The 27,971-nt window shown below is 37.1% G+C and overlaps 1 protein-coding gene across 7 annotated transcripts in view; it reads left to right on the forward strand.

Moving 5' to 3' along the window:
* Positions 1-27,971, forward strand: part of LOC131688868 (PDZ and LIM domain protein Zasp-like) — a 218,001-nt gene that overhangs the window by 98,323 nt on the left and 91,707 nt on the right. For all 7 annotated transcript variants that reach the window (XM_058973454.1, XM_058973452.1, XM_058973453.1 and 4 more), the window contains exon 4: positions 4,787-4,893. In XM_058973454.1, coding sequence (XP_058829437.1) covers positions 4,789-4,893 — 105 coding nt within the window. In that variant the 5' untranslated portion in view covers positions 4,787-4,788. The remainder of the gene's footprint in view (positions 1-4,786; positions 4,894-27,971) is intronic.

A 27,971-nucleotide genomic window follows, 5' to 3' on the forward strand; every position in this document is an offset into this window, starting at 1 on the left:
AAACTATTTTTCCTTGAAAACGGTGGAGTCAAGGAACACAAAACGCCTATTTTCATACGGATAGGTGTTTCCCTCGCAGTGCTAGAAGCTGCTCAATTTTTACCTTCCAATGCTTAATACAATTCTCCTAGAGAATAATTACAGTAGTCCAATTACGTCTAAATTGATAAGTTTTATCAGTTCTCAATAATATTGCACCATAACGAAGATATATGAAATATTCATTTTCCGTCGTCAACGTAAACTGTCCCTGTCAGCACTGCTCTATCGGAATCCAATCAGACTAATTGCAATATCTTCAGTTCTAGAGCTGATCCTTGTAACTGTTAAATTAAACGTAATAGTCACATTATTGAGCCTTACTAGTTTTTGTGAGCAAATCTTACCTAAATCAAATGTTATAGCTGATTAAAAACGTTGCTGTCCACAAACAACATGGGCATGAAGGGGTTTATTGCACTATTCACGGTTCTTTACTTCCATCATATCCATGATATTATTTTTATTATGTTAAAATATATGTGCGAATTATCAAACTGATCATTATATGTATTGTAATCGTAATTTTCAATACATTAGTTGCACTTATCATATTTAATTTTGTACTCAAATTTATATTCTTAATCATATTAGCATATCATATACAAAATTGATCTGACTGTATGCAACTACTTGGGAAGGGAGGTCTACCGTCTACCGTGAAGTGTACCAGTCTACCAGGCATCATGGCATCTTACGATTGGAAGACTAGATGAAGGAGTGGATTGCCAATCAGATTCACTTGGAGAAAACCTCCTGAAGGTTTGAAATGAGTGCGACGCGCCTTTCTAGTAAACAAACCATCAGGCGGATCAAAGCTGGGAAACGAAATTCTTTATTATGTGACCGGATGTTATTGTTGGAAGGAGATTCTTTGCTCTAGCGGACTGCGCGTAAGCGCTTCTGTTTACGGGTTCGGCCGATCCTATTTGGCCCTTCGTTAAGAGCAATAATATGAAAGTTATCTGATAAACACATTAAGTTTACTGCATCCACTGGTAATGCCTTGATCTGATGGAAGCTTTCTACTAATTACATACATTTTCGACGAACACGATTTGTGACTCTGTAGTATACCATGGGTGCCCAGCACAGTTTCGGTTATCTTTCTGGAAATCACACTGTACCTTATCAAATGTTCGAGCTTTTAATAGTTTTCTTATATCTAATGGTCGTGCCTATGGCTGGTTGTTGGCAGCTGAACTAAACTATGTTATATTTCATCAAACAGAAAATTTAAAATTTTGTACAATATCTCACGTGAAAACTGTAAACCAATTACAGGTTTGCTGAAAAGAGGAATTCATTAGCAAGATATCCATCTTTTAGATTTCACAAGCATACAAGATAGATCGTGAATAATATACCAGGAATCACGGTCAATTTAGCCAATTCATGAATAATACTTTATGATTTAGTGAACTATTTCATGCGCGCTAGTGTTTGGTCGAAATTAAAATGATGGGAATCATAAATTTTTCATTTTCCAAGTCAGAATCAGAATCAGCGACCCCGAAAACCTATATAAAGCTAAAAATAACAGTATTAACAATGAAAAAAGGTTGTTCATGGTGCGCTGTCTGATTACAGAACTCGCAAGTAGTTTTCCTATCATGAGTGCATAGCGTAGTTAGTTCCAAGAAAGGATGCAAAATGCCTACCTTTTCTACGGTTGTAGTTTTTCTGCCTACACTTTCCTTTTTCATACGACGCTGCTGTCGTTCGTTAGTGCAGGACGCGCAGCGCTGTACGGTAGCCTGTAAGCAAAGCAGTAACATGACAACAAAAATACTGCCCCCAGTACAGCCACTAGATGCGAGCGGTACAGCTTCTCTTTCCTTATTTTACACTTTTTAATATTTTTAATCTATTTAACATTTTTAATCACAAACGACGACAATGAATGCGGTTCATTTACGTCACGACCGGCATCAACGTTTTCGTGTGCGGTCCTCTCCCTTTGACCATGCAGAGAAAAGTATACAAAGCGACAGAACAAACTTTACTACGCCACACTCTCACCGAGCAGTCGTAGTACAGCAGCAAAACAGAAATGTATTTTACTGTTGTACGGAAAAGTGTACTCGGTTTAGCTACCGTTCTGGCAAGAGCAGTGATGCGTCACTGTAGCGGACTGTACGGCTTGTGCAAATGTTAATGTACCGGAAAAGAGGTAGGTTACCGGTACCGTTTGCATCCCTTGTTAGTTTTATAGTAGGTCCGCGGATTTGAATAGTATAGTCAAGCAGAATGGAATAAGTCTTTATATCCGCCTTCCCACCACAAGAAAACCGTTAGGAATACGCTGGAAGAAGTTTCTCCAAGCATCAGGTGTAATGGGTTCTACTTCTTCGTATTTCGACATGCATTTTGCAATTAGCTAAGGAGGAGTACGCGCTGATAGGTCATGTAGCCTCACCTCTATATAGTCATTTCCTGTATACACAAGAATCTTAATTTTAACGTTGCTACTTCCACGTGCTTTATGTTGTTCCACAAAACGAAACGTCCGGCCTGCGCTCACTTGATGAGTGATATCAATACTGCATTTCGAAGATGATGGTACTGAAGATAAGCGTCTTCCTTAAGCCTAAGTTGCATTCTCACTTTAAGAAGGTATTCCACTTCACAAAAACTCGGTCGTATTGAACAAAATTAAATATAACGATGGCAGCGTTGGACTGAAGCAGGAATTTTTCATCTACTTTACTCATGATGGCAAAAATAGGTACAATGTTTCTTTTGTTCTCGAAACAATGCACACTAGATCGAGAAGCGGCTATCTGTCGTTTACTTGGCTCGATTATACGTCTGACTCAGGCAGAAGTATAAAGTAGACTACTGTTTAGTTGTTTTAGTTGACTGAAACATACGCCGAACGTCGATAAAGGACGTCTAACGAACCATAAATCATATAATACAGCACATATTCAACATAGTCCCGTGGCGAAAATTGCTAACACTTACCCTTCACCACAAATTATATCAGCCAAGTGTTGGAGAATCGTCCTGATCGCAACGGCGGTCCAGAGATATTATTCACTGTCAGACAAACTTCCCTGATGGTAATTTGGACTTTCCTCAGCACTGCGTGAATAGCGGCTTTGGAATACATGTAAAACTGTCGGGACCAACAGCATCGGCGAGGTGTTGAAAGTCACCGAGACGCGCTGTCTCACGATTAGTCGACGTCCGCTGCGACTACCCGTGCTCATTAGTCCACTGAACATGCAAAATATTTAGATACACATCGCGATTAAATTGAATTAATAGATGCGTTCGCACTTTCACGTAACCGGCCTCGTCTGATGATTTCTTGATTGCTCGACGACACTCGTGGCGTTGGTTCAGTTCGGAAGGGAAAGAAAAATGACAATGTTTTTCCTAAGCGCTGACACTTCCTTGTCACCTCGATGGCCATCGGGGACTCTAGAAAGGGCCGGCAGGTTGAACGACCACGCTCTCGCCATGAGGAAGCAATCTTCCAAGCTAGGTAATATTTATGGTGTGCAAAACAGCCCTTTGATTGGCACAGCTGGATCGCAGCGGGAAGGATAGCAGATTGGCCCTGAACGAGATTCCGATGCGGTCTCCGCAAATAAATATGGAGTTATGATTGATGAGCTAGAATCAACGTAAGTTATTTGGACCGCGGGACTGGAAGTTACCTGCTTCAGTTGTTTACTGCAGTAAGGTTTCTTTTCGTTGCTTCTTGCATTCGTTGTCCATTTTTCAGTATAGCAGTCCTAACTAGAAATTAGTCGCCGCTGGAGAAAAATGTTTTGGCCTTACTTTAAACTTGGCTGCAAATATTTATATGAGGAGCCAATGAATTATAGATAGAGTGAATCACTCTAACAAACCTGTTTAACCATTAGCCACAAATTTGTCAATAAGTCGATCATCGTTGCACCCCGTTCGCTATTGCTCATTAATAACACCACAGCTCAGCTCGAAGCTGATAAAGTGATCACCATTCCTCGTTCTGTACCTTCGCGCGGCCACTTCAAAGCTCGCATTGCAAACGCAGCGCTTCAATCATTTGCTGCCCCGATGGTTAACCCCTAATCAGATTTATTATGAAGTGGCGGTAAGCATGATTGAATAAATTGAAAAGTAAATATAAATATAAATTATCAGCGGAAGAAAAAAAACCGATGCGGTTATAAATAATAAAGAGCCTCTCATTAGCGAACTTTTGTCGAGCATTTCGATGGCGAAACAGAACTCAGACTCCCGCGACGGGAGAGAATGCATCCGCATGAAGAAGAATTGTGTGGTGCTGTTTGCGATATACATTACCTACTCTGAGATGCGGCGGTTGTTGTTCAAGGACCGAGAACCGCCGCCGCCGCCGCTATGGAAAGCCGCGAAGATGAATTTGCATATTCCAAGCAAATGGGTAGAACTAGACATCGCATGGGCGTGCACGAGAAAGTAATAATTGCGGAAAGTTTTCAACGCCTGGCATTCAAGGTTAAGTTCGTTCACGACGTCCGACGGCGGGAACGTCTCGACGTGCAGCTACCTACCTGCCTACCATCTCTCCTACTGCCCGCATCAGGATGCAATAATCTCACTTTTGTTGTCCGGGAAATAGGGATTTAATTTGTAATTCGCAAGAGAATGAGAATGAACGCGAAATGATTTGTAGAGATCCAACCCTATTTAAGCGCTTGTTAATCGTACCGCTGCCGTTTATATTCCATTAATTTGCTTGTTTTCTCTTTGTTTTTCTTGTTTGCAGATATGGCAAATTTGATGACAGTTCGTCTACAGCGTGGCGAAGGACAGGCCTGGGGATTCCGTCTCCAAGGGGGCAAGGATTTTTCTTCACCACTGGTACTGCAGCGGGTAAGTTCCAACTGTGTCACAACCGTGTAAATTGCGCAGTCAGTATGGTTTTCTTCACAAAGTCCAGCAAACTGCTGAACTACCTGTAAGAATTAGACAGAAGAGTGCATATTTGGTGGAAAAAGGGATGTAGCCCTTACTAACTGAGAAAAGGTTGAGCCACTTCAAGGTTGCAGGAATCGTAACGATTCGTTGATAGTGATATTTATTTTTGAAACAAAAAAAGATTAATTCGTGTTTCGTTTTTTAAATCTTTTTAGTTAACATAACGTTTCTAATTCAAAATATTTTGTGTTCATATGTTGTGACTTTTAATTTCTATAGTTTACGTGATATGGTTATCGATTATTAGAATGTTTCGAAAACCAATAATTTTTTCAACTAGGAGGATAGTTTAAATTGCTAATTTGATTATTGCACCTTGGTCCAGAATGCACATTTAGCAGGAACTTTGAGATTTTAGTAAAACTAAGCTACACAGCCTTATTATGCCTTTGGATTTTTTTTTTGTAGTTTGTGTTAGTTAGGCTGGTTCTAATTTTACCAAGATGAAAAATTTAACTGTGTAATCATTCCAGATAGAGCCATATCAGTGTTTTAAAAGGTTGTTTTTGTGCTCAAAACTAATAACGTCTAAACCGGAGTATAGTTTGTTCGGAGAAGTTTTTGCCTTTATGATTGCGCATCTACAAGAATTGGGTTAATTAAGATTGAAACTTTGTGTCTTCGGCAAAGTTCTAGAAAATATTACTTCAAAACAAATTGCTGAAGGAACTATATATCTAACTTTAACGGCTTTCGAGTTATGAAACATTTTACATGGAGGACCCCTTAAATTTGTTTTTTTCGTGATAACTTTTTTAGTCATTCTCCCACGTTTTTGGAATCTTCCACAAAGTAATGTGCAGTGTCGAATCTCATAATTTTGCAGAGCAAACTAACTTCCTATCTGTAGCATTTAAAAAGATATTCCAAATTTTGCGATATATTTATGGTAACTTCCACCTTAAATAACCCGTTAAGGAGCAAACGAAGCAAATAACGTCGTAAGATGCTGAAAGTACTAGCTTTTTATTTTCATATAGTGGCTCGGAGAGAATCGAGTCGACAAACAAGTCAGCCACTATATGAAAGTAAAAGCTAGTACTTTCAGCATCTTATGATGTTGTTTTCTCCTTTTTGCTCTTTAACGGGTTATTTAAGGTGGAAGTTATCATAAAAATATCGCAAAATTTGGGATATCTTTTTTAAATGCAACAGATAGGAAGTTACTTTGTTCCGTAGAAATATGTGATTCGATAACGCAAGCAACTTTGTGGAAGATTTCAAGAACGTTGGAGAACAACTAAAAAAGTTATCATAAAAAAACTAATTTGAAGAGGTCTACAGTGTGTTTAGAGCTGACCGAGACATTCATATGTTTAAAAAACGAAGCATTGACTTCTTTCCAGACACTGAAAATGAAAGCGGCCTACTTCCAGTCGTTGGGGATAACAAAACTCTGCAGGCCATATTTGACAAAACTGCAAGTTTAGGACTTAACCAAATTAAAAATGTTAGATATTATAATTTTATGTATTTGTCACGTATAGTAAGGCTGGCAGCATAAAGCTTGGTGTGGTGCGCGGAATGGAGTTTTTTCAGAGTTGCCACCGGTTTATCCATATAGAATCTGTGTTGGACCCTGGAGGAGGAGCATCGGTCGATTTATTGGATGATCATTCATCGAGTTGTGCAGAGTAGTTGCTGGGGGAACTATCGACCGGACTGGGTATGTGCCTTTCAGGATGTGGCTGTGTTTTTTTCGTTACGCAGATGTATTGCGTGTGGTACTACCACTGGGTAGTTTCCCAAAAGTTGCGGCTACTTTTTCAGGGACACCATTGGGCTGTGTTGGTAGTTTATTCCGAAGGATATTTTGCGTAGTTTGAGTTGTGATTGTCTGATGAATCGACTAGGAGAGGGATTACCTGTTTTCCTCAGTCATATCAACATGAAGCAAAAATTTTCGTATCCTCGTCGCGAAAACACTCGATATTGTTTAGACGTAGCCATTGTTCGTTTTCACTCTTATTTTTTTGTATTCCATTTATTTTGTTGTTTTTCCTTTTGGCAGTTTGTCTTCAGTAAAAATAATATTTGAATTCACTATATTCTATATCTTCATTCAGAACTATACTGCCGTGATCCGCATAACAGTCCCATTTGCTATGGGTTTCCTATGCAGATGGGACAGTTATGCGTATCACGGCAGTATAGTACTGCCAAATACCTTATGTTTTTTCTACATAATTAAAACTTACTTGGAATAACCAGTAATTATCATAACAATGAATAAATAGCGAGCGGGAGTGATTGTTTAGAATCGGCATTCTATTGTTTGCTTAGAATTGGTATTCTGATATACTATTGCTACGGAAATAACTCAGTTTTCCATCCTTGTTTCATATTATTTTTGCAGGTTAATATTAATAAAAACCCCTCTTTCTACGAAACCATTCCACATGTGCAATTCCAACTATCTATAAGAATAGTACCTGACACAAAATTCCATATTTTATTCAAACGAGCGCCGGGTAAAATTATAACCGACACGATAGAAATCACGAATAATTCGTCGCGTGATAGAAAAGTGAACGTTACCGATTTATTAAAATATAAGCAATGCTCCTCACAGTCGGCTATCTGGAGTACAAGTTGATTATTTGGCCAATCGTATTAATACGACAAACGATAAGTGTCCAAAATTCTCGGCAGCCGGCTGCCCAGAGCAATTATTACATGATAACGCTATTGACACACTTACTAACAACTTACCTCTTCCTGTGATACATGTGGACTAGACTGCCCAGAAAAATAATGAATTTTCGAAAACACAATCGGCCCACCCCTGAGTCGATTCCTAGTCCCACCAGGAGTACTTGCTCCAAATTTGAAGCAAATCGAACAAGTCTTGCTACCGGACCAACGTGCTTGAAGTTTGTATGGGATTTTTCGACAATTTACATGGAGAAAACCCTCTTGCTCACATTTTCGCCGCTAGGTGGCACTGTATACATCAGATTATCACCAAAAGTGAAGCTTAAGAAGATAATTTTATTATCTACAACTCTGTTGAAGACTGCAAAGCGATCCGACTCCAATAAAAAAAGTTATTAAACTTTTAACGAAGTGATGTCTGAGTCAGTTTTGCATGGGGCCTAGCAGTGCATGGTAGTGTATCAGTACTAGGTTCTAACAAACTAAACATTTTTGTGGATTAATGGTTAGATTTAGCTAAATAGTATGTTCGGAAGAATTGCAGTACATAATACGAGCTATGTTTTGGTTAGAAAATTTTAGTGCAATATGTGACCGCATAGATGGCGCCATCACTAACTTTTCAACGGAGAGAGATAGAATATCGAAATGTTTGGAAGAATTACTGCAATATTCTTGTTCTACAACTTTGTAGAAGACACCTAATTTCTATCTGTCTTAGTTGAAAAGTTAGTGTTGGCGCCATCTATGCAGTCAGATGTGGAACTACAATTTTCTAACCAAAACATAACTCGTATTATGTACTACAATTCTTCCGAACATACTATTCAGCTAGATCTAACCATTATTCCATGAAAATGTTTAGTTTGTTAGAACCTAGTACTGATACACTACCATGCACTGCTAGGCCCCATGCAAAACTGACTCAGACATCACTTCGTTAAAAGTTTAATAACTTTTCCTATTGGAGTCGGTTCGCTTTTCAGTCTTCAACAAAGTTGTAGATAATAAAATTATCTTCTTAAGTTTCACTTTTGGTAATAATCTGATGTATACAGTGCCACCTAGCGGCGAAAATATGAGCAAGAGGGTTTTCTCCATGTAAATTGTCGAAAAATCCCATACAAACTTCAAGCACGTTGGTCCGGTAGCAAGACTTGTTCGATTTGCTTCAAATTTGGAGCAAGTACTCCTGGTGGGACTAGGAATCGACTCAGGGGTGGGCCGATGGGGGTCATTTTTTTTTCTGTCACTCTAATGTGGACATACAGAGGATTTCTCGGTCTCTACCAGCGACATGTATCGGACTAATATTCCTTGTTTTCTCAGAAGATCTGCATTCGGACGTGGCCGGCGTCGGTATTGATCAGCATGCAGGGATCAATATAGACTGTACAATGTGGCTCATCATGTTATTCCCAAGCATGTTGTTCCAATGAACATTTTGCAATCTCAAGTGGTTCTGGTCAATTGCGCAGTAGCAACCACGGGCGATCTCTTATGGCTATGCTTATGCTTATTTTTCACAAAACAAAAATATGTGTTAAAAAAAAAAATGCAAAAAAAACATTTTTTCTAATTGTTTATGGTGTCTTAAGAAATTTGCTTTGTGGTAATATTTTCTACAACTTTGCCGAAGACACAATGTTTCTATGTTATTTTTCATAAAACAAAAGTTTGTGTTCAAAATTTAAATTGCAAAAAAAACATTTTTTTCTAATTTTTTATACTTTGTCAACAAAAACCTAAAGAGAAAATAATCACTTTGAATGAATGATGGAGAACTTATCAACAAAAAAGTTTTTCTGACAATAACTTTATACATGTTTTTAAATTTAATACTAATCGACCTACAAAACTGTAATTTTATTACAAAATATTATTATAAGTATCATTTTAAATCAAAATGAATTTAACAAAAATCTTCCAAAATGCGATAGTTTTCGAGATATTTGGAATTTTGTTCAAAAATTTAAAGTTTATCTTTTCAAAGACGTCAAAGAAACTTTTTCAGTGTATTTGAATCATGGAGAGCTTTCAATGAAAAAGTTTGCCTAACAACTACTTTTGACATATTTTCATAATTCATACTATTTGCAGTCAAAAACACAATTTTTTTAAATATGATTCTAAATGCTATTTTATATCAAAATGCTACTAACAAAACATTTTTGACACGTGGTAGTTCTCGAGATATTTTAAATTTTGTTTTAACAACACAATTATTTTGTTTTATTACAACCTTTTCAAGTTACTTGCGTTTCTCCATCAACAACAATAGGTTTTTCAAAAGTACCACAATATTTCCTGTAACTTCTCCTTTGACATCAAGGTGATATTTTAACCCATTTGAAAGCTACATGTTTGTATGCCACCCTAAAACAATCTTCAATTTGTCCACAGGTTACTTTAGTGTAAAATAAAAACTGCAAAACTTATAGAACTCAAACCGTTTTTTAAGTAACACCCTTAAACTTACATTTGGATAAGTCGTGCAAAGGAAAGTATAAAAGATAGAGATTTTTTTTTATTTCAATGATAGAGGTTTTAACCTTAAGGTCATTCGCCTCTTCGGGTTAGAAAAATCTCTTAGGAAAAATTTCTAATCCTATGTGCGGGGTCGGGACTCGAACCCAGGTGCGCTGCGTACAAGGCAATCGATTTACCAATACGCTACGCACACTCCCCAAGATAGAGATTACGTATCTTCAGATTTTTTCTAAAATGTGTTGTTCTACAATTTCATCGAGGACAGTCAAGCTTATTCTCAAACCGTTAAAAAGTTCAATTGCAAATCTTGCTAAAATTAGAACCACCCTAGCTTATGTTTAAACGAAAAATTGGGACTGACGTTACATTGAGATCAATATTTGATGTCATATTTACAAAATCCAAAACTGATAGCAAAAGAAGGTTTCAATTTGATGCTATTATCAAAAAATTAATTCTACTTGTTTTAATTTTGATGTTCGACTTTACTCGGGATACCAAAACCAAATCGCAGAAGCATTGTCAACACTATTTACCTTGTCTGGGTGCCTGGACATTCCGGTATTACTGGAAATGAATGGGCTGATGAATTGACCAGGCCAGGAGCAGTAGTTGACTTCGTTAGCCCATGAGCCCGACCTGCTGATTTCGACTAGTTAGATGAGAGAAAAAAAATGGGTTCCTCAGATTTGTCCGAGCACCGCAATTATTAGAGAAATATACAAACGTGTCGCCAAACAAAGGTTTTTCTGGAACAACCGTGCTGTGGGTTTTCGAAAAATATACTACATTTTTCGAAATACCACTGACCAGGGCTTTAATCGGCCTCTGCAAACTCAATTATCACTTAGTAACTATTCTGTGCGCTGAGTTGTTTTCATGTGATCTTTGTGAATCCGACTTCGGAACCTCCCATCATCTGATACGCTACTGTCCAGCAGTAACGTAATTGCGATTTCGAGTTTTCGGCATTTCTTATATAGACGACACCGTGTTTGGACGACTGAAAATCAGAAACATACTTAAATTTATTTTGCAATGCGGTAAAGAGCTTTAGGTTTTCTCGCAGATGACTTGAACGTATGCTTCTTATAACCAATCTCTTCATACTCCATGATGTATAAAATTCAAAACAAAACTATCAACACTATATTCGCCATGAAATGGGTCTATTTTGTACGCAATTTGCTATTATAATGGAAATGTTGATAAACGGAATTTGAAAGAATTGTGTAACATATTTAATATTTTTCATCAACGGCCGCATTTTGTGACAAAATACTACGAGGGGTGAAGGAGGGGTCAAAAATCGCTGAAAAATGTTACGTCATTTGTTTTCGTTGCTACTATTTTCCTTCCAATTCTTCTTACTTCTTCCTCCTCCTCCTTTCTTTCCGATCAGGGAAATGATAAGAAGACTCGGTAAGGCACAGATCCCCGACTGCATATGGAGAACGTGTCATTTGAGTCAATATAAAATACACACACACTTCGCTGTAATGTGATAACGTGAAAAGGAATTACGAACATCGCGATTAAGCGACATGAACATATTTTAACACACTAGTGTATCCCCAAATGATGAACAAGAATCATACCAAAAACTAAACATGTTCAGAGAAGAACCACAGTAATCAAACAAAAAATGCTCCATGTATATTTTTGGCATAAGACAGTTTCGTGAGAACGAAGTTTATTAGTAATGATTTCAGGAACTTGGTAACGTTTTTCGTAAACGATTCAGCTCACAAAATCGTATTTTCATTTCATGAATTTGCGAATAGATTTTTTTCCGTGCACAGTTGAAAAATACAATATTTTTGTTCTCGGTTTGGTTCAGAAATGTAAAAAATGCAACTGTTTCGGAATTCGAATCCTGTTATGTAATTTGTAACACGTTTTTGTAGTGTGAAAAGTTGTAGATCAATCCGACGATTCTAAACTAGGCAATCCGTTACAAAAAAGGTGTTGATAATGAAAGATTTTGGCACCAATTGGTGACCAGGATTCATGTTTTCTATTGTCCCAATCTATGTTAGACACTTAGTGTTTGTTTATAAAAACGGAACAGTACTCTATTCAATTTCTACCGTTTTTAGCTTATGGAAATTGTACTAATATTTTAACAGAACGTTTTAAAGCAAAAGTTTTAAATATCTTTTTCCATTGTGTTTCTAGCAGAACATTTAATATTCAACTTTAACAATAGGATGATGCTTTTTACAACTGCTCTTTTCAACATTTCCTACCTTGTCGCCCAACTTCCGGTCCCCATCAACCCCTTTCTGGAGCAGGCCGCACCGAGGAGGCGACGTCGGTCGTCGGTTGCAGAACGTCGATAATGGTGCAATAAAATGCCTTAACCACACCATAAAATGCCTTTGTGTTCTGTTTTTTTTCCTCTCCGCAACGGGGTTTATCTCCTGGGTTCTAGCTCTCGGTACCAACTCATTCGATCGCCACAGGCTACCTGGATGCTAAAAGCTTGTCCCATTCTTCGAAAGCGTCGGCCGAGGCACGGGTGTGTGGCGCGGCAGACAGTTGGCAACTTGTTTCCTAATAAGAATGCAGAGAGCGGCTTGACTGCGATGTTTCGAGATACTGTACACGTGTTTACCTACGCAAGTGTTCCCTTATTCCTGTTGCTTGTTGGTGGGTCAGGTGTGAGAGCAATGTAACATAAATATTCAGCTAATTTATGGCAAACATTAGGAATGTGTGAAGTACAAACAATGCTATTGGTTTGTATCATGTTTGCAAATATTGGAGGATGACCAACTGACCGTCAGGAGAAACACATCTGATCCCTTGAACTTTACGTACGCGTAGAAAAATGGTGAGTATGTGCAGCGCACATCGTTAATCTACATTCGAAGAGGAAATTTCACAAGTCTACAAGATATGTTGTATAGGTTCCAATGAACTATCCATTTAGTATCAAATATTACGTAAATCTACACGAGAAACGAGACTCTTTGTTGCATTTTAACAAACGCGACAAATGAAAAGGAAATTATCTGCACCTTTTTCGACTATCCTTTTGAATGACCAATCGATGCGTGACGAAACTGAAAACATGTTAAGTAACCCTGTCTCAATGAGTCACCCGGTTAGTAGCGAATATAGTCATTGGTGTCAGTTCAGTTTTCAGCTGTTAGGTTAGCCGATATTTTACAATTTCATTCAGTCGATTGGTAGCTTTTATGAAATTATGTCACCTTAGAAATCGTACATTTTTCAAAGTTTTTTTCCCCGACTCAGTTCAGCACACGGAACCTTGACATCATCAGCCCACCTAAGGTTCAACCGACGCTTGCATTCGAGGAATGCAGCATGATTCATTGATCAAATTCTTTTCCCTTTTCTTTTATAGCCTCGTTTTTTATCAATTTGTGCGTCTTTATGTTTCCATTCTCATTCCATCCCATGACGGTCTGCCTGAAAGGGAACGCATTTCTCGAGCACTCGGAATGTCGGAATGATACAAATTACCCACCGCCGCCGTAGCAATCGCGACCGATGCAGGAGCTGCGACCAGGAACAAAGCACATGTCTATCTATACCGTTCACAGGTTCACTCTCCGACAAGGATTTCGAGGCTTTTCCGTTTCAAAACGGAGTTTTGCATTCTTTTTGTACACGCAGATAATTCGTATGAAGTTGATCGAACGAGCAAAAAATCAACACGACCACCACGGTCGGGTTCAAACAGAGGATAATTGACTTAAAGCCATTAAACATTCGTTTAATAGGCTTACAGGTAATAAACGGCTGACACCTTCGGTGGTGACCTCTCATTTTTTCGCGACCGCTATTATTATTCGACATGATTCCTTGGGTGCACATCAGACAAACATGCGACCGAGTCGATGCGCGAAGAGGTGACTTACATCATCCGCTGCTATCATCGATCGGCTTCAAGGATAACCGTGAGACAACAGCTGAGTTTACTCATTCACACATACACACACACGTGATCGGACGGTAACGATGAATCAATAATGCCATTGTCGAATGAAATTTGCATAGCCGCTTTGGTCATCAAACCATGTTTTGTGGAAATTCCGAGGCTGATTCGCTATCGAAATCGGAGTCATTTTTGTGGTATTTACGTTTAATTTTTATTAGCTGACATTTCAAATTGATGGGATTTTTTTTAATTTGTCAATCAAGTTTTTTGTATTATAGAAATTGACTAAAATCATAGAATTTAAACTTACCTTTGTATATGCTGCTATTCACCAAACAGCTCATTGCCATTCGTATACACCCCGCAAAGCACTCTCTAATACTGGGGGGCTCACCTACTAAAACCAACAATTATTGCCGATTGCCATGCAAAATGGTCAGTAATCTTTATTAATCAATAAACAGAATTAGTAACTCGAGGCCTCGTGCCGCTGCCGCCGACGCCGTGCTCGCGCCTATGCAAACCATGGGTGGGCAATTCACCTCGATATAAGTTTTTGCGAGAGCCTTGAACGGGCCGGAAAGAAATACTACGCTGCATATCGGCACCAAACTGGACCACCATTTGGGTGAGATAAAGCTAGCCTTCGATTTCCACTCGCCACGGGACTGCTGGAGCACGGGCTAATGGAAATGCCGGAACCCTACCGTTCTCGTCCATGCCGGTGTGTGTGGAGCTGTAGGGAAAGCGAGGTTAAAGAATATTAATTATCACCAGCAATAAATACAAGTATCAACCGCTTTCAGTTGCTCTGGAATTTTACACGTAGACAAACACGGCTCAAACAGGGTCCCTAATTGGTTGCGCGGCGGTAGGGAACTGTTCGTCTTTTCGATAACATGCATTCGACGCGCGAAACTATTTTCCAGAAAACTGTCCTCCATCGAAACGCCGTGCTCGCGTAGGCTTGATTGAAAAGCTCATTTACCGGCATGCGTGTGGTATACCGATTTGTCGCCAGGTTACTGACCACCGGCTAAAGACTAGATTTCTCAACACACACACGAGCAATTGGGAGCAAAGCAATAGACGAGAACCGGCCAACGCCGACGACGTGATGAATAAATAATCCTCCCAATCAAATGGTGTTGACAAATATTTCAGTGTGTTTAGCTGATTACTGAATTTATTGCAACAGCAGCCGAAAGAAAATTTCCATCCGAGACAGGCGTGGAATTCAAAATTTATTAGTGTCGGTGATCTCGTGGTGTCCAGTTCGTTGCAATAATAATCCTACGGAATCAGTCGCGAAAAAAAAACGAATCCGAGCAATTAGGTGACCAGTAACAGACTTTACGTTATACTGGTATCGCTGCTGCTATGGTGATACCTTAAGGCTGCTTCTTTGGAGTTACCGTGAATTAGATCCGACACGAGATTAGCGTACCGTCACTACTCGTGGTGACTGAATTAATTAATTTACCTCGTAACCGATCCGAGCTGGCGGTAATTATGATTGATTTATGCCGGCGTGCTTGTAGGTGTACACTCTGGCAAAGGATGAGGGCCCAAGGCGCCAGGTTCTGCATTTTATTTGCCTAGCACCTGTTTGATCTTTGATCTGAAATGTACCTATATTTTCATCAGCATTGAACGGCGCAATATATGAAGAACAGTTTGCAACTAATTGCGAACTTTGCGAATAATATTGGATGAAGAAATTCACCGCTATCACTTTGGTTTGGTTGTTTGCTCGAACAGATTTTTACTTAACACGCTGCTTGTAACCCTTCGGCTTCACAATTCAACACTGTGTTGAAATAACGTACGGCAGTTATATAGAGTAGAGAATCTAGAAGAGACAGTTTAGTTCGGGACAATCCCCGCACTCGCTGGCTGTGTGCAATCGAAGATGACGGGTGTACAATATGGCTGGAGACTAGTGGCCCAATATCGAGCAACCTAAAGGTCTGTCATACATTCTGATCTCGATTCGGAATTTCCGAATTATTCAGAAAATATTCTCCATAACGTGTTATGTAAGATCATCGTGCACACCTGTAAACTTTTATTGGATTTGTTTTTGATTGATTATGTTGGTTTAGATATAAATAAAAACAATGTTTTGTATCATTAAGAACAAAAGTTACATTCCACCTGTTGCTGCCAACAAAGAGCTCTCAGTTTGCTATTAAGTGGGTGATTGTGCAAGCCAAGATTTGATTTGGTTAAACGAAAAGGCATTGAAGGCAATCATCGTAGAGTTGATAGTTAGTTTGATACCATGGGAAAGTCGTGACGTTTTCAGGTTGCGTTGCGTTGCGTTGTGATGATGACATTGGCGGATTACACACTGATTTCATCATGCTTGACTGTTGATTATCTAATAAGAGTTGCTTAGGAAATGGCAAGCAGGACTTCATACCAATCCAACCCATATTAAAACCTCAACAGCATGATAGCCACCATTGCCGGCCGCCCTCATCTCCATCGCTCAGGAGGAAGGATAGAGGATAAGGTAGACGATAGTATAGATGCTTCACCTACTTAACGGAAAAACGAGGATTCATCAAATTGTGTCGCTGGGTTGGTGGTTTGGAAGTAGGGTTGTGAAAACCGAGGCATTTTGAGAAACCGGTATTTTCGGTATTATTAAATTGTATTGTATTTCATTGGTATTAAATTGAATTTACAAAGCAGTCGCATTTAACTTGGTTCTATGCCAATTCATACTTTATTAACAAAGTAATCGCTCGACAGACGTTACTTGAGAACCCCTGATGTGATTCGGTAGCTTGTTTCTGCATCGCAGCATGAAAAGTGTGCATGTCGTCATGTTGTCTAACTTGCTTATTGTACCAAAAATCATAGCAGATTAGCTAGATGCAGTAGACGTTTAGAGATTTAACAAACCATTACTTCGAAAACAGACATAAAATTGCTGTTTTCTTCTTATACAAATGCTTCAACATATACTGAAAATAGTGTTCCAAAATGTTTGAACCAAGCTCCAGCGCATCAAAAACGTTTTTGAATTGTTATAGGTTAGGTTAATCTCTGTCTATTTTGTCACCAGTATTCAAAATACCCATTATAACAGTCCTACTTCGTATATGAAACCGCTTGAGCATCAATTCCACCTCGTCTTGAAAACCAGCGTTTATTTGCTTCCTTTTCCAATTGAGGATGAGCAGGATGACCGTACAACTCGCAGTTGCTAGTCCTTGATTGAACAGAACAAGCAAAATTGCACAGAAAATTTGCGAATGGAACCTGGGATTAGCTATCCATCCTCAATCAAAAGTTCTGTACATTATAATGCCAATGACGATGTCTGCCGCGTCCTTACAGCCATCTGGGAAGGAACGAAATGTTAGCGTAACAAATGTTGTTATGGAGACCGTGTATACCTCTGCATCTCCACGTTTGCCACGGGCAGAAATTTTGTAAGTGGAGTGGGGTAAATAATTGCACAAGTCTATGCAACTTGGAGAAGTATTATCATGTGTTTATTCCTCTGGGCAGCTAGCTACCGAGAATTTATAACAGATTCTCAGATTGGGTAAAATGCAACTTCAACTCCGGACAACTGATTGTCGAGAGTGTTGTGTAGTTGATTCAAGCGACATGTGACTGCTTAATATGCTAATAGCTGTATAATTGAAGATTTCGAAATATGAATAATGTGCATCGTGTTATTATAACCAATGAAGCGACAACTATGAGTTGATTTTCTCTCCACAAACGATTGAATATGATGCAGATTGTTACATTTATTAGAAAATAAATGTATAGAATTCGCTCAAACTTTAAAGATTCTTTCCGAGGCCCGGAGGGCCGAGTCTTATATACCAATCGACTCAGCTCGACGATTTGGGACAAGGTCTGTGTGTGTATGTAACGGACAAACTCTCATTCGTGTTCCTCAGCAATGACTGAACCGATCTTATCCAAACCAATTTTAAATGAAAGAACTATCCATACAGAACGCTATTAAATGGTTTTTGATTCTGATTTTTAGTTTCCAAGATAGGAATGTTTGAAGGTGCAAAAATGGCGCTTTTCGCAGTTTTTTTGAAATTTGCTGCCGAAATTGACGACGCAACTAAACAATTTATATATTTTTGGAAACCTTAGACGAATACCTTTCGAAAGAACTATAAATTGTTGAACCATTACCAAAAGAGATATTTAACATTAAATGCGGACGAAAGATTTTTATCATTTCCCATAGCCAGAAATAAGACCAAAACATTCAATGTATTATTAGAGCCAAAAAGGATAATTTTAGGTCAATAGTATTTTCGGAGAATTTAAAGCATACAATATGCCCTTTCTTTTGGTATTATGCTTTTACTGATTAATCTCCCTAAGAGTGAGATATTTTCATAAATTTTCTTGGAAGTGATTGTATTGAAATAATACCTTCAGCAAATTTGTAGCTCTTACTTTTGCGAATAACTTTACTGAAGATATTAAATACATATTTCGAATACTTTTAACTTTTAAAGTTATGGCTTGTTGTTTGTGAATTACCCTTTGACGCCTATTTATTGTTCAATATAGTAATAATCTATTTAAATGAGCCAAATATTATTTCGATAAAACGAATTTCATTTTTCTATCTACAACCGCTAAAATAACCACCAAAAAATTCCAAGTTGTCTAGACGGAACTTGGTCACTTATCGATGCAAAAATTTTCATTTGCGCAAATTTTCTGACTTATAACTATCGGATCGATCTGAAACATATCTCGTGAAATGAAAAACGAAATGAATAACACTAAGCAGTGGTGTAACCAAGAGGATGCTTTGGGGTTTAACCAAACCCCCCCCCTCTCCCAAAAAAATGGATTGAAGTTAAAAATTTATTGATGCTGACTGATTTAATTTAATATTACAATGATAACTATCTGATCAGTACATTGATAACCTATTGTTTGAAACATCATAAGGACCTTTGAAAAATTGTGCGAATGCGGTCCTGATCTGTAACTTTTCTATTGGTCTTGATCTCACAGTTGTCTAATAACAGCAATATCAAATACTTGTCTAAAACCATTCCAATAGAAACTCATTCCAGAGTTCTGAAATCAATCATAAACATAATCATAATTTCCTATCATATTGAGTTCAGTTTTGAAGGGGTGTACTGTAATATGGATTAGGGTATTTTTTAATAGGAAGCAAAACTGGAATTGCTTTAATGTCTATGAAACTTAGAACTGCTCACCGAAAAATTGGATAACTTCCAACATTTGCTGAAAATGTTTTTATTTTGGGAATGCGTCGAGTTAAGACGAAAACGTGATAGATTTAATAACGAGAAAACCACCTTCAGAAGTAGGGAAATTTATGAAAAATGGCATTTTCCGTTCCGCCAATTTCGCAGGTTTAGTATCTTCGATGAATTTTACAAACGTTAAACTGCACATCATTTGATAAAATAAATTTGGCGTTATATCCTCCAAGAAGTACTAGTGGCGAATTTACTCTTCAAACAAATTTAGTTCCAGACTTAATGTCTTCAGCAAAATTTTGGGGAGGGCTATTACAAACCACTTTGTTGAAGACATGATGGTTCCATGTGTTCAAGGTATTAACATATTTTAGGATATTTCAATTTAATTTTAAATTAAATTACTATGATTTTACTGATTATGATAAATCTCTTCGATTGTTTATAAACGATAAAATTTACATTTTATCCAAAGCTTGAGATTGTGAAGCTCAGAATAGAAGTTATTTTATAAAAAAACTAGATTAAGGAACACTTTGTAAATATCATTTTATAACTCGATATATTATATTAGTAGTATTCATGCCTACAATAAAGTTGTTTTAAATAAAAGTCTCAACAAATTCGCTAAAGACGGGAAGTCTGTTGCAATTTTTTGAAAATATGATTCTCCATAATTTTAAAACTTCAAAGATGGTGGTTTCGTAATTTCGCCATTTGGACAGTAAGTTAGATTTTCACCAAAACCCTACCAAACCGAATTTCTGACAATGCCGCTGATTCCAAGTAAGTAGGAACAAAGTCGTTCTACACTCGTCCACAAGAAACTTCTTCGAATACTTCCTATTATAATGCATTGAAAACCCGATTTGATCAGCCCTCAATTTTATCAGCCTCATATGAAAATATGTTTGATGGGCTCTAGCAGACAAACAAGGCCGAATTTGAGTAAAACATTTCTTGAACACGTTTTCCTTATCTTAAAGATGCAAATATGCAAAAAAAAATCATTTTTTTTTAATTTTTGCGCTAGAAGACTATTAAATAAACAGAAATAATTAGACTACATCAAAGGAAGGGAAGAATATTTCAACAGCTTCAGTTTATTATGAAGAAAAAAAATCTCACGATTAAGTCAATGTCCCCCTTTTGTCAGCCGAAAATACACCATGGAGATGATAAGAACGGGTCTTTACTGTATTTATTATTCACAGTAATAGGTACATCCCATTTTCTGAGCATGTTTTCTTTCAATTGCATCGAACTACACTAATTTTAGGTAGTTTTCAAGGGGTTATTTTATCGATTTTTTCCAAATTTCAGCGAACCTATTCTCATTCGTGAGATAGTTTATGTTAAAAGGGTACCCTAAATTAATTGGTATACTTAAGGGTTTATATGTTTCCTACACAATATTACAAAAGCAGTTGTTAAAGCAACTGTTCCTAAAAAGATTATGTAAATTATAAAGTATTTGAAATTTTTTAACAGAAGTGACGGAAGGTTATCGAAAAGTTTCATGAAAAAGAAAATTCCAGTAATGATAATGATTTTCCCTAATGGGGTATTTGTTATTTGGCATTAGGATTAGAGATAATAATTCAGATCAAAGATACTACTGGGAAGTCATTTTTAGAAAAAGTTGATATCGAAATAAAGTTTGAACTATGCACGCATGCACTTCAGAGGTAGCGAGATATCAAGAGCTGAAATTTCAGTGCTGAGTTCTCAGCCGCGTTGGGAATTTGAGTAAATGCTATTGAGTATGAACTTCAAATCGATTCGAAAATTTGTTTTTCGAATTTTTGACTCAGCACAACATATGTAACCCCTTTAGAAAAATTCAGTTTTCCCTAAACAGTGCATTGATTGAAGATTTTATATATGTTATTAACGGAGCATTAGCAATAATTCGTTTGTATTCCTATTTTATGAGCCATTTTCCGCCTTTCCGTTAAATTGGTTTAACCTTTGAGATTTCTTACGCTGATATTGCTATGCTAATTTGAGCGATTTTCTGAGTCCTGCCACTATCCCATGTAATATGTGTTATCAAAAACATCGCGAATCATCAAGTTCTAAATGTTCTCAATCGGTATAATCCCCGAAGAAAGCGATAAGAGTTATGAGAAATGTATCATCACACTGTCAGGTGGATTAAAAGCGTTTTATGCAATGAATATTCGCGCGCTTAATAGCATTATTACTATTAGCAAGAATGATCCAAGGAAGGAAACTGATTCACTAATTTAATACAGCAAAGTGCTGAAGTTCGATCGAGCTGCATTCCACTGCTTATACAAAAACATTGAAGTGTCCCAAAACAGGCGATCTTACTTCTAACACTAGTAGGTGAAAATACTTTTAAAGTATTTCGAAAACTCTATTATAAAAAACAATGAAAAATTATTTAAATAGTTTTACATTTTTACATTTCTTATAAAAGAAATGTATAGAATTCGCTCAAACTTTCAAGATTTTTTCCGAGGCCCGGAGGGCCGAGTCTTATATACCAATCGACTCAGCTCGACGATTTGGGACAATGTCTGTGTGTGTGTGTGTATGTAACGGACAAATTCTCATTCGTGTTTCTCAGCAATGGCTGAACCGATCTTATCCAAACCAATTTTAAATGAAAGAACTAAAAAACAGTATGAACGCTATTAATTTGTTTTTGATTCTGATGTTTAGTTTCCAAGATATGAATGTTTGAATGCGTAAAAATGGCGTTTTTTGCAGTTTTTTTAAATTATCTGCCGAAATTGACAATATAGATTAACAATTTATATGTTTTTAGACAGCTTTAACGAATACCTTTCGAACAAGCTATAGATTGTTGAAATCGGACTATTATCAAAAGAGATATTTAACATTAAATGCGGACGAAAGATTTTTATCATTTCCCATTGCCAGAAATATGACCAAAAACATGTAATCTATTATTAACGCCAAAACGGCTTATTTTAGGTCAATAGTATCTTCGGAGAATTTAATGGAGGTAATATGCCCTTTCTTTTGGTATTGTGCTTTTGCTGATTAATCTCCCTATGAGTGAGATAATTTCACAAATATTCTTGGAAGTGATTATATCGAAATGATGTCTTCAGCAAATTTGTAGCTCTTACTTTTGCGAATAACTTTGCTAAAGACTTTAAATATCTATTTTGATTACTTTAAAAGTTATGGCTTGTTGTTTGTTGTTTACTCTTTGTCGCCTATTTATTGTTCAATATAGTAATAATCCATTGAAATAAGCTAAACATTATTTCGATAAAATGAATTTTGTATTTCATTTTACTATCTACAACCGCTAGAAATAATCACCGAACACTTCCAAGTTGTCTGGAAGGAACTTGATAACTTATCAGTACTAAAATGTTCATTTGTGCGAACCTTCTGACTGCAATATTTCTTACTTATAACCATCGGATCGATCTGAAACATATCGGAAAATGAAAAGCGAAATAAATAACTACAAGCAACGGCGTAGCCAAGAGAAGGTTTTAGGGTACACCATACAACCCTAGCCCACACCACACCCAAAAAAAATATTGTATTGAAGTTGAAAATTTATTGATGCAGACTGATTAAATTCAATATTACAATAACAATTATCTGATCCGTAGATTGATAACCTGTTGTTGTAAACATCATGAGGACTTTTGATAAATTGTCGGAATGGGGTCCTCCTGATATGTAACTGATCTATTGGTCTTGATTTCACAGTTGTCTAATAGCATCAATATCAAATTCCTGCCTGAAAACATTCCAATAGAAAATTCCAGAGTTCTGTAATCAATCATAATCCTCAGATTTATTTTCAAATTGAGCTCGTTTTTGTAGAAATGTACTGTAATAAGGGTCTTTATTTAATAGGAAGCGAAGTTAAAATTGATTTAATGTCTATGAAACATAGAACTGCTCACCAAAAAAATGCATAACTTTCAACATTTGCTAAAAATGTTTTCGCCTTTCTCATTCACTCTAAAATTCGTCAATCTAATCCCGACCGGGAGGGCCGAGTGTCATATGCCAATCGACTCAGTTCTTCGAGATCGGAAAATGTCTGTGTGTGTATGTATGTGTGTGTATGTGTGTATGTGGAAAAAAATGACCTCTGTTAATCAGAGATGGCTGGATCGATTTGCACAAAGTTGGTCTCAAATGAAAGGTACAACCTTCCCATCGGCTGCAATTGAATTTTTTATTGATTGGACTTCCGGTTCCGGAGTTACGAGTTGAAGAGTGCAATCACACAGCAAATTCCCATATAAACTGAAATGAAAAAAAATCAAATTTGTATTTTTGATGCCAAATGACTTTAAAATGCATGAAACATTGAGATGTTTGACAAAAATTGACTTCTTTGGACTTTGGTACATTTTTGCCTTTCTCATATAGAAAGGTTATGCAATCACTCCAAAAATCGTCAATCATACCGGCCCGGAGGGAGTATGCAGTGAGGGGTTGCTACTTTAAAATTAAAACTAGTTTAAAATTTCTTAACAAGTTGAAAATTTTTGGCAGGACCTGGACCTCCCGGATCTTTCTCCATGATCCGCCACTGGTTTCAGGCGATGTTTCAGTATCACATAGTATCTCAAGATCGTGGCTGTCGATCCATTGTATGTATGTGCATATCGTACTGAACATGTAATATTAATTTGCACCATTGTATTGAACATAACCAGCCATGGAATCGTAGTCTGGACAAATGAGACAAGCACAATTGCACCACTAGGTGGATTAAAACAGGTTTATATTTTGGGAATGCGTCGAGTTGAGACGAAAACGTAATATGATTAATAACGAGGATAACACTTTCCGGATGTAGAGAGAAATTTATGAAAAATGACGATTTCCATTCGACTCTAGCAGGTTCTGATCGATTTTGATGAGCATTTGATATTTGTTGTATGATCAATTATATGTATAGGTAAAATGTTCAAAAACAGTAATTTAAGGTCAAGATAGCATCATTTTGAAACCGCCAATTTCGGAGGTTTAGTATCTTCGATGAGTTTTACAAACGTTAAACAGCGCATCATTTGATAAAATAATTTTGACGGTATATCGTCCAAGAAGTATTTATGGTGAATTTTCTCAGGTTAATATTCATGACTACAATAAAGTCTCAACAAATTCGCTAAAGATACGAACTCTGTTACTATTTTCTGAAAAATTAATTCTGCATAATTTTAAAACTTCAAAAATTACGGTTTCGGAATTATGCCGTTTGGACAGTAAGATCGATTTTCACCAAACGCCCACCAATTGTAAAATTGGTATTGTAAAAAAACGTAAGGGCGATACTTCAATGCTGATAGGTGGGACCGAAAAAGTAAACAATCGCTAAAGGGGCGATACTATCATTTTGTCAATTTCAATAGCAAACACAAATTTTAATTTAATAATTTCAAATACTTCATGAAGTTTTGAGTCTCGATCACTGAATCATGCAATCTAGGATGTAAAAAACACAATAGTTCTTAAATAGGAAATAAAAACAAGTCTGGAAATATTCACTGTTGATTTTCTTTGAATGGTGTCACTGCTAGTATCGCTTTTTTCAAGAAAAAGCGTTGATTTCTTAGTTCTCAGTCGCGTTGGAAATTTGAGTAAAGTATAAACTTCAAATCGATTAAAAAAAAAAAATCGATTTTTTTGGCTCAGTACAATATACATAACCCCTTTAGGAAAATTCAGTTTTCCCACCACATTGATGCATTGATTGAGGAATTTGGATATTTTATCAACAGAGCATTAGCAATAATTCGTTTGTATGTCTATTTTATGGGCCATTTTTTCGCTTTCCCATTGATTTGGTTTGAGACTTCTAGCACTGATGTTGTCCTATGCTGATTTGAGCGATTCTCTGTGTCCTGCCACAATCCCATGTAGTATGTGTTATCAAAGACATCGCGAAGCATCAAGTTCTAAATGTTCTCAAACGATATAATATCCGAAGAGAGTGATAAGAGTTATAAGAAATGTCTCATCACACTGTTAGGTGGATTAAAAGCGTTTTTGCTAACAAAAATACCGAAAATAACGATTTGTTGCAAAACCGGTATTTCGGTATTGAATATTTGGACGGTTTTACCGGTTTTCGGTATCGGTAAACCGGTACTCCCAACCCTATTCGCAGGAATCGATGCTACCTGTTAAGCATAGTTTATTATGTTGTTATTTAGTTAATCTTCGAGTACACTATAACTCGAAAATGAAAGAATCTTGTATAGTTTAAGATTTTTTTTAAACCCTGGGTAGCCGGCTACCGAAAGTGTCATATGTTTGTTAAACAAAGGCAATTTCAACTCCAAAGAGCCGGCCGTGTGAATATTGCCTAGGAATGCTAATCTTATCTGCGTAATTGACCGAATCAATATAATGCAACAGCACTTAGACAGATTCGTTTTCACTTCTCTACGATATATTTATTGGATTGAAAACAACCTAATGGTAAAACGTAATATACACAAATAGTTATTATAGCGTCAAATGTTATGAATCAAGGAAAATATCTCATATTCTTTATGTCGGGTTGTATACGAGCGATAATAACGACCATTGAATAGAAATACAAGGTATTGATGATCTGACGCACGGAGCGTGAAATTAAATTCATTAATGCATACGAGGCAAATTTTCAGTATCCAATAGATACAAGTTAGTTGAAAGTCGTATAATTCTTCATAGTACCTCTATTCATCCCACCTATTTGAACGCATTAGTTAGAGCAGTGTTAGCTATCTTTATTCAACTCATTAGCTCAAATGACAGGATGACTGAGGGTACATTTTACTCGTCTTTTCGCTTCACTCAAACGTGAGTATATCGTGACTAGTGAGATGGATTTTAGCTTACATACGTCGGTTTAACTTTAGGATGAGTTTGAGTAATCTTTTTCCGGTAGAGTACAGTTTTTACAGCCTTTTCCGGTATGTTCCGCTCAGTTTTTTTTTCCAATTCCTCATCATTTCATTCGCCACTCCTATGGTTTTCTGAAATTCGTGCTTCGTCACCGAATAGGTTTCGATCGGACGTAGCTCAGGACAGTTGGGTGGGTTCATGTCTATCGGAACCAAATCCACCGATTTAGCTGCATACCACTCCTGTACGGTTTTGTAATAGTGGCATTACACCAAATCAAGTCAAAACAACGGTTTTGGATCAAGCTGTCATGAATGCACTCAGTTTTGAAAATCCCACTATCCATGGTGCTTTTGGCTACGAATGGTTTACTACTACATTTGCCACAGGTGCATATGGCCAGCCAAATCAGATACTTCGTAGCGAATTTGGACGCTTCTTCCATTTGAAACCTCAAGTAGTGTCTACAGAAGCATCTGCTTACTCTGTTGAAGCAACACGAGGACCCTATGATCTTCTGGCCGGGCACGAAGCTAGCCACTATTCAAATGTTGTCCTGGAGGGGTACGAAGCCAACGGGGTCACTTTCGCACCCAAGGACAAGGACACCCCCCCCCCAACGCACCGGAGCTACGGCCCATCGAAAAATACTAGGCAATTATGAAGCAGGCGCTACGAAAGCATCCAAACTTTTTTTCTGATTCTCCTGATGCACTATTATTTCGACTATTATGTTTGCTTCGGCCCGTAGAAGACCTAGTACAAAATTCTATCCCTAGGTAGCGCCAGTGAGCATAGAATTTTACAGTTATCTGTATCTTAAAATCCTTATTTTTAAAAATATCTTCGCTAAAGTTCATAACCAATGAAGTGATATACCCAATATGTCGGGATACTGCAATTAGCCGGCACTAGTAAACACGTCATTTTTTCGAAAAAATCACTTCGAAGTACCTGATTTGGCAGGCCATATCCACTTGCGGCAAACACGTAATGAATCATTCTTGGCCAAAGGCACCACGAACGATGAAATTTACAAAACTAAGTTAAATTGAAAACACCGCTTACTCGCCCTGGACACCCCTCAGGGTATACAAAATATTTGCATATCGTCGCTGTTGTGCTATCTTATGACAAGCGCCATTTAGCACATTTCGAGAAAAACGATTTTTAAAGTTTGAGATTGAATATCTTGAAACTTATAAATGGTATAAACATTCCAAAGAAGACAATTAATGCTTCTATCTATTCTTCATCAATCTCTCAAATATTACGAAGATCGCTTGACTATGTTGCGAGTTTTTACTATGAATGTAAACAAAAGTCGCACTCACACGTGTCATAGGCGTGTATTGATGACAAAATTTGTATAACGTATCATAATCGTGCATGAAAAATTTTCCATAGAAAAAAATCATCAATTTTTAACTTTTATTCATATCTTTGCGTTCATATGGGCTATAAACAATCGGTGAAATGCATTTTGAAGGGAATGAGTCAGGGCATCTAGAAAAAATAGTTATTTTTAGTTACAGTGTTGCCAAATATCCTTTATTTTCAATTTAAAACTAAAATTGTGTTTTTCTCACAACTCGTGTAATTTTCTTTTGAAAATGTTTATGTCATTGTGTTCAGACATTTTCACGCATAAAAACATCTAAAACTTCAATATAACTTGAGCAAATGCCTAGATACAGTGATTTTAAGCAAAAAACTCACAATTTCTCATGACGTTTCTCGCAATATCTAAGTAACCAAGCAGAATTTCAAAATTCTGAAAACGCCACTTTGTAGAGATTTTTCAA

This window comes from Topomyia yanbarensis, chromosome 3 (genome assembly GCF_030247195.1).
Source record: "Topomyia yanbarensis strain Yona2022 chromosome 3, ASM3024719v1, whole genome shotgun sequence".
Taxonomy (NCBI): Eukaryota; Metazoa; Arthropoda; class Insecta; order Diptera; family Culicidae; genus Topomyia; species Topomyia yanbarensis.